The 15,705-nt window shown below is 37.7% G+C and overlaps 1 protein-coding gene across 2 annotated transcripts in view; it reads right to left on the bottom strand.

Annotated features, from left to right (window-relative positions):
* VPS35 (VPS35 retromer complex component) overlaps positions 1-15,705 on the bottom strand; it is a 36,280-nt gene that overhangs the window by 17,330 nt on the left and 3,245 nt on the right. For both annotated transcript variants that reach the window (XM_007539443.2, XM_060185634.1), the window contains exons 2-8: positions 15,274-15,372; positions 13,493-13,589; positions 11,331-11,454; positions 10,319-10,501; positions 8,254-8,467; positions 6,963-7,046; positions 5,540-5,649 (exon numbers count right to left, since the gene is read on the bottom strand). In XM_007539443.2, coding sequence (XP_007539505.1) covers positions 5,540-5,649; positions 6,963-7,046; positions 8,254-8,467; positions 10,319-10,501; positions 11,331-11,454; positions 13,493-13,589; positions 15,274-15,372 — 911 coding nt within the window. The remainder of the gene's footprint in view (positions 1-5,539; positions 5,650-6,962; positions 7,047-8,253; positions 8,468-10,318; positions 10,502-11,330; positions 11,455-13,492; positions 13,590-15,273; positions 15,373-15,705) is intronic.

Below are 15,705 nucleotides of genomic sequence, written 5' to 3'. Positions count from 1 at the left end.
AGCAGAAGTCTAATGCTAAATGCTCAGAAGAAATAGTACTTAGCTAAAGCATGGCAGAGCCTATAGAAAGGAATGTCATTGAAGGCTGGAGAGACAGCATAATGGTTACACAAAAGACTTTCATGCCTGAGGCCCTGAGATGCCAGGTTCAATTCCCAGCACCACCATAAGTCAGAGATAAGCAGTGGTCTTTTTCTCTTCACATCTTTCCCATTAAAAAACAAAGTAAGGTGGGGAAGATAGCATAATGGTTATGCAAAGAGACTCTCATGCCTGAGGCTCTGAAGTCCCAGGTTTAATCCCATGCACCACCATAAACCACAGCTGAGCAGTGCTCTGGTATAAGTAATAATAAAAATAAAAGGGGCCAGGCAGTAGTGTACCTGGTTAAGTGCTCACATTACAGTGTGCTAGGACCCAGGTTTAAGCCCCTGGTCCCCACCTGTAGGGGGAAAGCTTCATGAGTGGTGAAGCAGTGCTGCAGGTATCTTTTTAAAAATATTTATTTATTTATTTATTCCCTTTTGTTGCCCTTGTTTAATTGTTGTAGTTATTGATGTCGTCATTGTTGGATAGGACAGAGAAATGGAAAGAGGAGAGGAAGACAGAGAGGGGGTGAGAAAGATAGATACCTGCAGACGTGCTTCACCACTTGTGAAGCGACTCCCCTGCAGGTGGGGAGCTGGGGGCTCAAACCGGGATCCTTGTGATTTACGCCATTTGCGCTTAACCTGATGTGCTACCACCCAACTCCTGCAGGTGTCTTTTTACCTCTTTATCTCATGCTCCCCTCTCAATTTCTGTCTCTATCCAATAATAAATTAATTAAAAAAATAATAAAATATTAATGGGGGGCAGGTGCTGGCATACCCCATTAAGCAAACATCGTAATAAGTGCCAGGACCTGCACAAGGATCCACGTTCAAGCCCCCACTCCCCACCTGCGGGGGGAAGCTTCACAAGCAGCAAAGCAGGTCTGCAGTTGTCTACTTTCTCCCTCTCTTCTCCCAATTTCTCTGTCCTATCCAATAAAAATGGGGGGAAAAAAAGGCCTCCAGAAGCAGTAGATTTGTAGTGTCAGCAGAGCCCCAGTGATAACCCTGAAGGCAAAATAAATAAAATATTAAACAGAAATGACACAGAACTCTAGGAATATACAGAACTAAAGGACATTATTAGAGAAAGAATTTAGAAAAAAATTCACTGTAGGGACCAGGCAGTGGCCACCTGGTTAAACGCACACTTTACAATACATAAGAACCTGGGTTCAAGCCCCCAGTCCACATCTGCAGGGGAAAGGCTTCATAAGCAGTGGAGCAGTGCTGCAGGTGTCTCTCTGTCCCCCTTCCCTCTAACACTTCTCTCTGTCCTATCAAATAAAATAAATAAATAAAAGTAAAAAAAAAAAAGAAAGAAAATTCATTGTGTAATTAAAGAATCTCAACTTAAGATACAGATCAGCTCCAAAAAGATATTAAAAGACTGAAAGACTTAAGGAGAGGAAAAGCATGGAAAAAAAAAAAAAAAAAAACCCAACATTACAGTGTATGAAAGAAACTTTGAATGCACTTCAAGTTTAAATGCCAGCCTAGGGAGAAGAATCATTCATGTACAGTCAGAAATACTAGGGCCAGAGGACAAAATAAAAACACTTTATAAATTCCAAGATAATGGACAAGAAAGGCTTAGGAAAAAATGAAGCACTGCCCAAATTCTAATAAATTCCAGGAGAAAAGAGCAGAGAATCACAGCAGAAAAATTTCCAAGCTTCAGAAATGTTCAGAACATAGACATACAGAAAACTGAGAGAACACTTCAATTCCTGAATATGAAATGGTCTACACCAAAACATATCAATAGTAAAATCATCAAAAATAAAGAATGAATGTATATTTCACAGGCTGCTAGAGAAGGTAAGTGACATGTACAGGTAAGGCTGTCATGATCTCATCAAAACTCTTGAAAGGCAGGAATAGCTATTCTAATTTTATCAAGAGCACATGGACCATTCTTGCAAGGACTGACTGACTACATGTTAGGATATATACAGAACCTTGGTAAATATGTGATTACTTAAGTAATAAAAACTATCTTTTTAGTCCATTATGGTATGAATCTAAAAATCAGCCAGTAGTATTATGCAAAAGACTTTCCTGCCTGAGGCTACAGTGTCCCAGGCTCAATCCTAAATACTGCCATAACCCACAGCTGAGTAATACTCTGGGGGATAAAAGCAAAACAAACAACAAAACTGGAGGGGCCAGGTAGTGGCACACCTGATTGAGCACACATACGACAATGTGAAAGGATCTATGTTCCAGCCCCTGATCCCCACCTCCAAGGGGAAAGCTTTGCAAGTGGTGAAGCAGGGCTGTAGGTGTCTGTCTCTCTCCCTATTTTTCCCATCTCCATTTCTGTCTCTATCCAATAAATAAAGATAATAATTTAAAAAGCTACAACAAAAATAGAAATATAAAGAATACACAACATACAGGGTTTGGGTTAGTGGTTATGAACATGGTTAAATATGCTTTTGGGGGCCAGGTGGTAGTACCCCTGGTTTAGTGGACATTACAATGCCCAAGGACTCAGGTTTAAGCTCTCAGTCCCCAACTGCAGGAGTGAAGCAGTGTTGCAGATGTGTCTCTTTCTTTCCTCTCTATCACCCCTCCCCTCTTGATTTCTGGCTGTCTCTAACCAATAAATAAAGATAATTTTAAAAGACTTAATTATTTTTTTAAAATGCTTTAAATTAACATTTTGTTTGTTGAATAAATTAAAAGAGGGCTCAGGCAGTGGTGCACCTGGTTAAGTGCATACATTACAATGCTCAAGGAGACCAAGTTCAAACCCCGAGTCCCCACCTGAAGGGGGAAAGCTTCATGAGTGGTATAGTAGAGCTGCAGGCATTTCTGTTTCTTTTCCTCTCTATCTCTCCCTCCTTTCTCAATTCCCCTGTCTCTATGAAATAAATAAAAATAAACCAAAAAATATATATATACAAAAACCAACAATAGTGAAGAGATGAGACACCAGACCCTATGGAATGTGACAGAGGCAGTACACTAAGGGAATTTCATACTTGTATAAGCCCACATTGACAAAGAATAGAGATATAAAACTTACTTTCTTCTTTTTTTAAAAATTTTATTTATTATTAGATAATAAGATAAATAGAAAGGAGAGAAGGTAGTGAAGGAGAAAGCAGCCCTGCTTCACTTATGAAACTCTCCTCCTGTAGGTGGGGACCAGGGGATTGAACCTGGGTCCTTTTGTACTCTAATGTGTATTTATCCTGTCCCCCTACTTTCTTTCTTTCTCTTTTGCCTCCAGGGTTATCACTGGTGCTAGGTGCCAGCACTAGGAACCCACTGCTCCTGGTGGCCATTTCTTTACACTTTGACAGAACAGAGAAATGAGAGGGGTGAGAAGATAGAGGGAGAAAAAGATAAGACACCTGCAAACCTTCTTCACTGCTCTTAAATCTTAAACTTACTTTTAACATCACAACTGAAGTAACTAGAAAATGAGCAACAAATAAAACAAATAAACCAAAAGTAACTAAATACAAACCCCAAATAATGAAAAGCAGCAAAAATTAATGAAAAAGGTTATACAAAAGATACAGAAATTATCTGACTAGATAATGAATCTTACTAGACTCATCAAGAAAAAAACAGAGAAAGCTATAATTAGAAACAATCAGAAATGAGAAGTAAAATTATAACTGATGTTTTAGAGATACAAAGGGTCAAAAAGGCCTCATGAAACTATATTGGTTGCCAGTGTGTGTGTGTACACACAGAACTTTGGTGGTGTGGAACTATAACCATCTATTTTTGTTGTTGTTTTATTTTATTAGTGACAATATTGATTTACAAAATTATAAGATGAATATAATTCCACACCATTCCCACAACCAGAGTTCTGTATCCCCATTTCCTCTACTGGAAGCTACAGTAGCTCTCCCAAGGTCACAGACATGGGCTGACTACTATTTCTATAACTATCTGTCTATATTTGCCCATTTCTTTCCCATGGTTCCATCTCCTCTTCCTTTCCAAGTCACACACACACACACACACACACACACACCTACTGCTAATTCCGAATGTCCTTCCTTTTTTTCTCTTCTCCCTCCTGGTCATGATGGAGTTGGAGTTCAAAGCCCTCTGGTCATCTTCCCCCTATTATTTCTCCCCTACTGGAAGTATGAACCAAAATTCTTTTTAGGGTGCAGAAGGTGGGAGTTCTGGCTTCTGTTAATTGCTTCTCTGCTGGACATGGACATTGGCAGGTCAATCCATACCCCAGCCCATTTCTGTCTTTCTCTAGTCAGGTAGGAACTCTGGAGAGGTGAGGTTCCAGGATACATGGTTGAGGTCTTCTGCCCAGGGAAGTCAGGACGGAATCATATCATCACCTGCAACTCAGTGGCGCCAGAGAAATGCAAATAAAAACTACGCTGAGACCCTTCTCACATCTGTGAGAATGGCTTACATCAACAAAACAGAAAACAACAGATGTTGTCAAGGTTGTGGAGAAAAGGGGTTTCTTCTATACTGCTGGTGAGAATGCAAATTGGTATAGCCCTTTTGAAAGACCCTTTAATTATTTAATCTTGTAAACTACTATTAAATTACACACACACACACACACACACAAAATCAAGCAACTACAAGAAATAATGGAGGTGAAAATAAAAAAATAAGAATCATACAAGAATATTATAAACTTTTCTATGCAAATAAATTTGACAACCTAGATGAAGTGGACACATTTTTAGTCATACCACCTGCGAAGTCTGACCCATCTGTAGATGGTCTAAAAAAGCCAAACTGTAGCATTAAAATTTAAGTGATAATTAAAATTTCCCCAGGAATCAAAGACCAGACTCAGAAAGCTCTACTAAGGAGTTCTATAATACTTTCAAAGATCTAACACCCATTCTACCAAATTCTTCCATTATTTTATTATTATTATTATTATTTTAATCAAAGCACTGCTCAGCTCTGGTTTATGGTCGTGTGGGAGACTGAACCTGGGATTTTAGAGCCTCAGGCATAAGAGTTTCCTTGCCTAACTGTTATGCTATTCCCCGCCCTTCCAAAAATTTTTTTTGTTGACCTTTGTTTTTTTTTTTTTTAAAGAATTTATTTATTTATTCATGAGAAAGATAGGAAGAGAGAGAGAGTGAGAATCAGACATCATTCTGGTACATGTGCTGCTGAGGACTGAACACAGTCAACAACAACTTCATGGTTGAGAATCCAACGCTTTATCCACTACACCACCTCCTGGACCACTGTAAATGTCTTTAAATGCCAATTAAATGCATAAGTTAAAATACTCAGTAGCTCCATGCCTTTTACACAAAGCTAAAACTCCATCATTAGCTATACAGTCACCAGCAGAACTGTATATTACAAATAAAAATACTAGTATAGTAAAAATATGACAGGAATAATGTATGAGAATGACTTAAACTTATTATTTCTAGGTCAGAACATTTTTGCTTTCCAGAATTGTAAATACTTACCTATCAATTAAAGCAATGATTATATTTTTCACATTTACATTTTGGTGTAATTCAGCACAAGCCCGAAGAAAAGGATTCAAAGTTTGAAGATGGAATTCATCAGGAAACACCTGAAAAATCAAATAATAATTACTACAAGTAAAATAATGTATCTTATGTACTAAGATTTACACATGGTATGTTAAAGTTCATATTTAGGGGAAAATATAAACTCATTACTTTTTCTCTGGTCACCAGGGTTATCACTGGGGACTGATGCCTACAGGACTCCATTGTTCCTGGTGCCCATTCCTCTGCCCCCAACTTTATATTTTTTTTAATTTTTATTTTTTAAGTATCTTTATAGAGATAACCAGAAATTGAGAGGAAGGGGTGACAGAGAGATACTTGCAGCCCTGCTTCACCACTCATGAAGCTTTCCTCCTGCAGGTCGAGACTGGGGGCTTGAACTTATGTCCTTGCACAACCAGGTGCGCCACCACCCAGCCCATTTTTTTTGTTTTTATTGCCACCAGGGTTATCGAGGGACTCGGGCCGGCACTATGAAGCCATTGCTCTTGGTGGCCATTTTTTCCCTTTTCTTTTTTCTTTCTTTCTTTTTCTAATTTTTTACTAGAGAGAAACTGAGGAAGCACAGGAAGATAAGAGACGATAGAGAGGGCGGAGGGTAGATAGCATTGATTATGCAAAAAGACTCTCATATCTGAGGCTCTATAGTCCCAGGTTCAATCCCCTGACTCACCATAAGCCAGAGCTGAACAGTGCTCTGGTAAAAAGAAAAAGGGGGGGGGGGGGAGAAAGAAAAACACCAGCAGACCTGCTTCACTGCTTATGAAGCAGACCCCAGACAAGTAGGCAGCAGGGCTCAAACCTGGGTCCTTATGCTTGGTAATATGTGTGCTTAATCAGGTGCACCATCCCCTAAGCCCCATTCCTTCTCCCCTTTATTTTATTTTTGATGAGACAGAAAGAAAGAAGAAAAAAGAGAGAGAGAAAGACAAAGAGAAGAGACACCAAAAACACTGCTCTATCACTTGTGAAGTTTCCACCTGAAGATAAGAACAAAGGGATTAAACCCAGGTCCTTGTGCATAATGATGTGTGTATTCAGTGAGCCATCTCCTGGTCCCCAAACTCATTGCTTTTGAATCTCTCTACACTTATGCCTCTACAGAAATACTTCGCTAAGGATCATATAAGACTACATAAAAACTATACCACATGTATATACCACAAACTAGTAAGATTTTTAATTTTTTTTTTTGGGTACAAAACTCATCCATACACAGACCAAGTTACTAACAGAAGAATGGAATTGTTTATTCAAGGAACCAGTTTTTCTAGTACATCAAGATCTTATTCAAAATAATAAAAATCAATGACAGATAAATTCTTTTAAAAATGAAATAAATGTCCTCACCTACCTGAATGATGCATTCCATGAGATATTCTTGAGCCAGAGCATCCCTACAATTTACAACTTGCTCCAATATGCCAGTCAAAACGATCTAAAACAAGTAAAATACATAAAACCTAAAAGATTACTTTTGGCTGTGCATTTAGCTCAGCAGCAGAACATATGTATTATGTGTGAACCCCTCCATCCAATTTCCAGCAGCAAAAAAGAGTAAAGATAATTTCCAAGATCCTAAGCCATTCCACTTTGGATTTATCTCTCATACTTCGCTTGAGAGTGCAATGCTTTATCCACTGCGCCATCTCCCAGACCATTCTCATATTTCATTTCCAGATTAAAATTTCCAATTTTACAAACTAATTTTAAATAAAAATTCCAGTAAACTACCATTAAATCACTTGTAGTAAAAAAAATTTTTTTAAATAAAGATTTCAAGTTTCTTTTTAGTAAAAGTGACTTAGAACAAAGTAAATTTTATCAATATTTTTGTCTTGTCTTCTGCTTTTTGTGGTCTAAGAAAGTTTTGCCTAATTCAAGGTTATAAAAAATTGCTTTGGTGGTCCTGGAGGTGGTACAGTGGAAAAGGCTTCGGACTCTCAAGCATGAGTTCAATCCCTGACAGCACATGTACCAGAGTGATGTCTGGTTCTCTCTCTCTCTCTCTCAATCTCTCTCTCTTTTATCATTTCTCATGAATAAAATATTTTTTAATTGTTTAAAAAATAAACAAAAATAAAAATTTGCTTCGTGTTCTAAATGTTTTATAGCTTTGGTTTTTATTTTTAGTTCTTGCATGTACTTTTTTTGGTTTTTTAGTTTTGTTGTTCTTTTTCAGTTTTTCTACTCAATATAATATAATAAAGTAATACTTGGTCTAGGGAAAATTGGTATACTGGTAATATTCTAAACCAAAAACACAAATTCAAAATATATCTTTCATTTTATTTGTTATATTTTATTTTTTTCTTATTGCCCCCAGGGCTGTTGCTGGGGCTTGGTGCCTGTTCCATGAATCTACCATTCCCAGTGGCCTTTTCTTCTTCTTCTTATTTTATTCTTTTTTATTTTATTCTTCTTATTCTTCTTCTTATTCTTCTTTATTGGAGGGGGAGGGAGAGAGAGCAAGAGAGGCATCTGCAGTAATGTTTCACCATTCATAAAGCACCACAGCTTGACCTGTTACATTTAATTTTAAAATGGTCCGATGTAGCATTATTTAACCAAAAAAATGAATTAAAAAAAAAAAAGACTTCCATCTGTATCTCATGACCTAAGAAAAGATGATAAGAGATACAAACCTGTTTGTAACGCTCCACATTTACACCTTCTAGTTGACTGAGGCGCACCAAATTTGTTCCCACTAAAATTCTTAACTCTTGTCTTTCTCTTTCTCTTTTTTCTCTATCTCGGCTATGTCCCTGATGTTGCATTCGCACCCAGAGCTTATTCATTTCTGCAAAGTTAAGTAGCACAAAATCCATGGAATCACTGATATCACCAGTTGTTTCTTCACTGTAAACAAACAGATGGAAAGTATTTATTCATAGTATTTTAGTTACAGGACCAAAATAGTATCCTTCTCCCTTGTGTATTTGTTTTTTAGTTTTCTAATATACCAATGATTTATAAAAGACACTTTCAGATTCATTGGTTTATTATTCAGTTTCAAAAAGAATGGACACACACACACACACACACAAAATAGAGTGAAGAGAATATCACGGAGATTTAAATACAAGTTTAAAGGGACAAAATACATTCCCCTACTCCTTTCTCTGAGTCTAAAGCTTTGTTCTTAATGGCAACTCCACCAATTCACAAAGCCTTAAAAGCCTGGCAAAATGCTCCCCTAACTATACTTTTTTTTTTTTTCCCTCCTCCAGGGTTATTGCTGGGCTTGGTGCCTGCACCATGAATCCACCGCTCCTGGAGGCCATTTTTCCCCCCTTTTGTTGCCCTTGTTGTAGCTTCGTTGTGGTTATTATTATTGCCCTTGTTGACGCAATTCGTTGTTGGATAGGACAGAGAGAAATGGAGAGAGGAGGGGAAGACAGAGAAGGGGAGAGAAAGATAGACACCTGCAGACCTGCTTCACCGCCTGTGAAGCGACTCCCCTGCAGGTGGGGAGCCGGGGGCTCGAACCGGGATCCTTACGCCAGTCCCTGCGCTTTGCGCCACATGCGCTTAACCCACTGCGCCACCGCCCGACCCCCCAACTATACTTTTAAGAATACTTCATGCTTTTAACTAGAATATTTTTTTGAGTGAACAGACTGATACTATTGAGATTTACAATCCACCAACAAAAATCAAAATACACCTTTAGCTTTATCTTTAAACTCTTAAAATGATGTTGAATGTATTATTTAACAAAGACATATTAATAAAAAAAATCAGACTTCCCATTTATATCTCATAAGAAAAGAGGACAGGTTATTTTTAAATTTCATAAATTTTCACTGATCCTTAATAAATATTCAAAATGAAACTCAAATCACAATAAATACTCTCTTCTCACACTGTTCTTTGTTTTTATATTTATTCCCTTTTGTTGCCCTTGTTTTATTGTTGTAAAATGAAAAAAAAAAGGGTAAGCAAAACCACTCACTTGGATAGTGCACCTGCTTTTTCATGGGCAAGACCCAGGTTCAAACCTGGTGCCCACCACACTGAGGGAAGCTCTGGTGCTGTGAGAGATTTCTGTCTCCGAGAAGTCAAGCTGAAGCAGTAATGCTCCAGTAAAGGAAAGAAGGAAGGAAGGAAAGGAGGGAGGGAGGGAAGGGAAATGAAAGGGAGAAGGAGAGAGGGAGGGAGGAAGAAAGGATTCTAATAATCCACTTTTTTTTTTTTTTTTTGTCTACGGGGTTATTGTTGGGGCTTGGTGCCAGCACTATGAATCCACTGCTCCTGGAGGCTATTTTTCCCACTTTGTTGCCCTTGTTGTGGTTGTTATAGCTACTGTTGTTGTTGGATACGACAGAGAGAAATCGAGAGAGGAGGGGAAGACAGAGAGGAGGAGAGAAAGATAGACATCTGCAGACCTGCTTCACCACTTGCAAATCAACCTCCCTGCAGGTGGGGAGTTCGGGGGCTCGAACCAGGATCCTTAAGCTGGTCCTTGCGCTTTGCACCAGGTACGCTTAACCCACTGAGCTACCTACCGCCCAGCCCCCAAAATTATTGAAGACATTTTATATCCCACTACAAAGATGAGCTTTTTGTCATGAAGAGAATTTATATATAAAATGCCAGTGGCTAACAGTAAGAATTAATATTTTCTTCTAGATGCTTGTCTGTATTTTTATGTATTCTTAAACAGAAAATATTACAATTTTACAATTAAGTCAAATGAAAATCACTTACTCTGTTGGCTCTCCCTCATCAGGTAAGATATTTCTAGTACACTGAAGAAGATAGTTTCGAAGAAAAAGGCCTCTTAAGGGATGTTGCACACCACGGCACATTTCTACCAAATCTTTCAAAATATCTTTCCTGGACTGAGGAAATGACTTGACATATACAACTCCAACTGTGATCAACAGATAACTAGGAAAATTATGAGAAGACATTTGGTTAAAAAAATATTCAACTCAAGAATTTGTGAGCAAATAAGACAGAGATAGGTTTTCTTCTGCATTGTGAAATCTCATCTGAACTGAACTGTAACTGCTCACTGACCCTTTTGCACAATCATCATGCTTAGACATATCAGGATAAGAGAATATTCACTGTACTGATAATTCTAAAGTCATCAAACAAAATAACATCTAAAATTCCTCAATTATATATACATAAAATGAATTGTAATCTACAGCATTTTAAAAAAAATCTAGCAAATGTTAATTTCAATTTATTAAGAAATTAACCTGGGGCCAGGTGGTGGCACAATCGGTTAAGTGTACATATCACCATGCACAATACCCAGGTTCAAGCTCCCACTCCCCACCTACAGGGGTATGCTTCACAAGCAGTGAAGCAGGTCTGCAAATGCCTATATTTCTCCCTCTCTATCTCCCCATCCCTCTCAATTTCTCTCTGTCCTGTCAAATAAAAATAGAAAGAGAAAAAGAAGAAGAAGAAAAAGAAGAAGAAGAAAAAGGAGGAGGAGGAGGAGAAATGGCTGCTGTGAAGAAATTGAGCCCCAGTGATAACTCTAGTGGCAATAAAAAATAAAAATAGGAAAAATTAACATTAAAATTAGCTTTAGAGGATCAGAAATAGTGCAGCAGTGAGCACCAGATTTGTAAGGTACCTAACACCCAACAGCCAGGTCAAAAAAGAAAAAAAAATCTTTACAAAATTACTGATTTTAAAGTATGCAACTTGTGAGAAATGAAGATATAAGGCCCTTCATTTCATATTCATTATTACTTACAGTCTTGGGATAATATTTCCAGCATATTGTACAAGTTCATACAGATCTGCCACTTTTCTTCCTTTAGCAAATTCATCTGTTAGGTAGACTTCTAAGTAGTGTAGTTCATCAGAAATAGCCATATCTTTTAATTATGATTAAGGATTCAAACAAAGCTAAACCAACCTAAGCAATACTTTGGAACTTGCTAGAGACACTAAATTTTGCTTAGATATCTTAAAATTTTAGTCTTTAAGACAGTATACTAGGGGCCGGGTGGTAGTGCATCTGGTTGAGTGCACAGGTTACAATGTGTAAGGACCAGGGTTCAAACCCCTGGTCCCCACCTGCAGAGGAAAAGTTTTGCAAGTGGTGAAGCAGTGCTGCATGTATCTCTCTGTTTCTCTCTCTCTATCACCCCCATCCCTCTCAATTTCTGGCTGTCTCTATGCAATAAATAAATAAAGATAATAAAAAAATAAATAATTACTTAAAAAAAAAAGGACAGTATACTAAAGAGCTGGCAGGCAGAATAATTCACTTATCAGTGTGCTAATGTATGAGAACCTGGTTGGAGCCTGGCCCTTACTGCAGTAAAGGAAGTTCTGATTTGTAGTCTTTTCACTCTTTCCCTCTGCCTCCATATTATAAAAAGACAGTATACTTAATTGAAGATAGAATTTGTTAAGGTTTTTCCCTACTTTCATAAGATTTTTAAAAAACATCTTGTGAAATAAAGTGATAAAAAAACCCACAAAAAACAGCCGGGGGTCGGGTGATAGCGCAGTGGGTTAAGTGCATGTGGTGCAAAGCTCAAGGACTGGCAAAAGGATCCCGGTTTGAGCACCTGGCTCCCTACCTGTAGGGGAGTTACGTGACTAGCGGTGAAGCAGGTCTGCAGGTTTTTATCTTTCTCTCTCCCTCTTTATCTTCCCCTCCCCTCTCCATTTCTCTCTGTCCTATCCAACAACAACATCAATAACAACAACAATAATTACAACAATAAAATAGGGCAACAAAAGGGAAAATAAAATACACACAAAAAACAGCATAGCAGACTGGGAGGTGGCTCTGTGGATAAAGCACTGAACTTAGAAGCATGAGGTTCAAAGTTTGATTCCAACCAACACGTGTCAGAGTAATGCTCCGGTTTTCTCTCAAATAAAATAAATTAATATTAAAAACAAAAGAAAGTAGCTTATCAGATGACTACTGATTTCTGAAATACCAAATCATTTGAACCTTCCCATTTGAGAGCCTTATTAAGTAAAGGTAAACATTAAAGAACCAACTACATTTTTCCCCCATGGAGAATAAACCATGGAGGTAAATAAAGAACAATATAACACCACAAAATCTTAGTGAGAGCAAGCAAAATATAATCTACATCAAGAAAAAAATATGGGGCCAAGTGGTAGCACACATGGTTGAGTGCATATGTGACAATGCACAAGGACCCAGGTTCAAGCCCCTGGTCCCCACCTGCACACAGAAAGTTTCACAAGTGGTGAAGCAGTGCTGCAGGTGTCTCTCTAGTTCTCTTCCTCTCTGTATTCTCCTTTCTGGCTATCTCTATCAAGTAAATAAAGATTAAAAAAAAAAAAGAAAAAATATGGCAGCCTAGGTGGTAACACAGCGAGGTCTGGACCTGTAAGCATGAGGCTTCATGTTTGATCTCTAGCACTACACATGTCATGGTGACCTTTCTCTTTCTTTATTGTCTAATGAAATAAAGGTAAATCTTTCCTCCATACCTATGGACATTAATCTTTCACAAATGTGCACAGAGTATTAAATGGGGCAAAGGAGAGTCTCTTCAACAAATGTTGTTGGGAAAACTGGGTTAAAGGTAAATCTCTAAAAATAATAATAGGGAGTCAGGCAGTAAGTAGCACAATGGGTTAAGCGCACGTGGCACAAGCGCAAGGACCAGTGTAAGAATCCTGGTTTGAGCCCCCAGCTCCTCACCTGCAGGGGAGTCGCTTCACGGGCAGTGAAGCAGGTGTTTATCTTTCTCTCCCCATCTTCCCCTTCCTCTCTCCATTTCTCTCTGTCCTATCCAACAACAATAACTACAACAATAAAACAACAAGAACAACAAAAGGGAATAAATAAATAAAATAATAACAATAGAAAAATAAACAGTATGGTCAAATGTTCACTCTCTGATATTCAAAAGATACAAAGTTCATAGTAGCTCTTTGGTGATAACATAGAAGTCCGGAGTTCACCAAGCATATTAGAAGCATGTTTCAGAGCATCCATAAGCTTGTTTTTGTCCTACAGAGATACCAAAAGAATTGATGAGATTGTCTGATTTAAATCAGCATTTAAGTTGGTTAAGTAAGCCTTTTTATCAAGGGATAAATTATTTTTAAAACATAAAGCATTTTCAATTACTTTACTCACATAATCAAATTTAGTTTTACTTTGCCTTGCTATTACTAAAAATAAATACATTATTCCTTACCAGGGCTGCCAATCTTAGCAAGTCTTAAATATTTTAGGCCTACAAGCTTCACAACATAAAACTATAATCTTTTCAACCCTTAACAACTATGAAACTACATTTTGCCTACAATCATGAAAGCTGTATACTGATCCTTCTGAAGCAAAATACTATCTTGACTACAGCTTTGATACAGATTAAAGATGCCTGAGAGATGTCTAGAATCCTTGTAAGTAGGTCTTCCTTTTCACAATGTCCACCAATCCCATTTAACATGTAATAATTCCTTTATATGCAGTAAACACTATTCATATATAGAAAGACAGGCGTTAAGTAGGATAAGCTCCAATCCTACAGTTTCTCAAACATTTTCCCAACAAATTCCCTGCAAAGAAAGAAATATAATAGATAAATGATACTTAAAAGGGTGAAATATTATTGTACTTATCACAATTTATAACCTGATAATAGAATTATCAGTCTATTTGCTTCTACTTTTAAAGTATTTTTTAAAAATTATTTATTTATTTATTATTGGATAGGGACAGAGAAATTGAAAGGGGAGGAGGAGATAGAGACAGAGAGGCAGAGAGACACCTGCAGCCTTGCTTCACCACTCATGAAGTTTTCCCCCTGCAGGTGGGAACCCGGGGTTTGAACCTAGGTCCTTGCACACTGTAATGTGTGAGCTTAACCAGGTGTGCCACCACCTGGCCCCCAGTATTTTTTAAATTTTTAATATCTTTATTTATTGGATAGAGACAGTCAGAAATCAAGAGGAAGGGGAGGTATAGAGAGAAACAGAGAGACACTTGCAACATTGCTTTACCACTCATAAAGTTCTCCCTCTGCAGATGGGGCCTACAGCTTGAACCTGGGTCCTTGTGCATTGTAACATGTGCACTCAACCAAGTGCACCACCACTTGGCTCCTAATTCTAAAGTATTAATGCCAATAATCTACAATTTCTATGCAGGTTATACCCTTTAGAATATCAATATATTTGTATCAACAAGTGTAAATCTAAGTTTTAATCTAGTTTCTGCACACTCCAAAAAAAGAGAGAAAACTATGACAGAAAAGCCTTCAAGATAAAAAAAAAAACCTGAATAATTCAAACTGAAAGCATTTTTATCCATTTGTTCAGCAAATGTTCATTAACTATACATTACATGTCAAGTAATCCTCAGGTTTGAGGTGTAAAACCAGCAAAGTTAAAATAATGTTTAACACTGATATGATAATACAATGAAAACAGAATGCAGGGTTTCTTGCCCTTATAAAGCTTGCATTCTGATGGGAAGGCAGACAATCCTAAATCATAAATTAAAGCAAGTAAATGTTTGCTAAACTTTCTCTAAGTGCTCTTGGGAAGTAGGACTGAAGGCAAATGCTTGTGGATCTTGAAGATTAGATTTATCAGAAGCAGTGCTGCCATATGACTTTAGACAATTCTGCAGATGCATTCTAATGAATGCACAGTCTGTGAAAGAGCTACCTAATCATCATTCTTACCAGGCATCTCTTCATCTGGAATGACTGGACCTTCACAGCCTGTATGGCTTCATCCAAGAGCTTCTCCTGCTCATCCTGAGGTGACTGCTGTGTTGTAGGCTAGCAAGTAAGAATTATTCCATTAATGTCTCATTAACACTCTCTTCTAACAAATCTGTTATTTCTATTATTCCTATAGTTCTTTCCTAAAATTGACATATAAAGCTCATCCCAGTTCTTAAACCCAGCTATCAGTCTTTGTCAACTTCTCAACAGAGTTTTATCCAGTCACTGTAATTAACAGTACATTTCTGAAAGGAGGACAGTAGGTATATAGAGAATTTCTCTTTTCTTAGAAAATGACTCAACACTCCTGTTGCCCGCTGACTTCAAAGACACAAGCAGTAGTGTTTTCCTATAGTCTGTTACTATGCCCCTAAATTCAACCAAAAC

The sequence above is a fragment of the Erinaceus europaeus genome, chromosome 2, assembly GCF_950295315.1.
Source record: "Erinaceus europaeus chromosome 2, mEriEur2.1, whole genome shotgun sequence".
Taxonomy (NCBI): domain Eukaryota; kingdom Metazoa; phylum Chordata; class Mammalia; order Eulipotyphla; family Erinaceidae; genus Erinaceus; species Erinaceus europaeus.
This window is presented reverse-complemented; position numbering and strand designations above follow the sequence as displayed.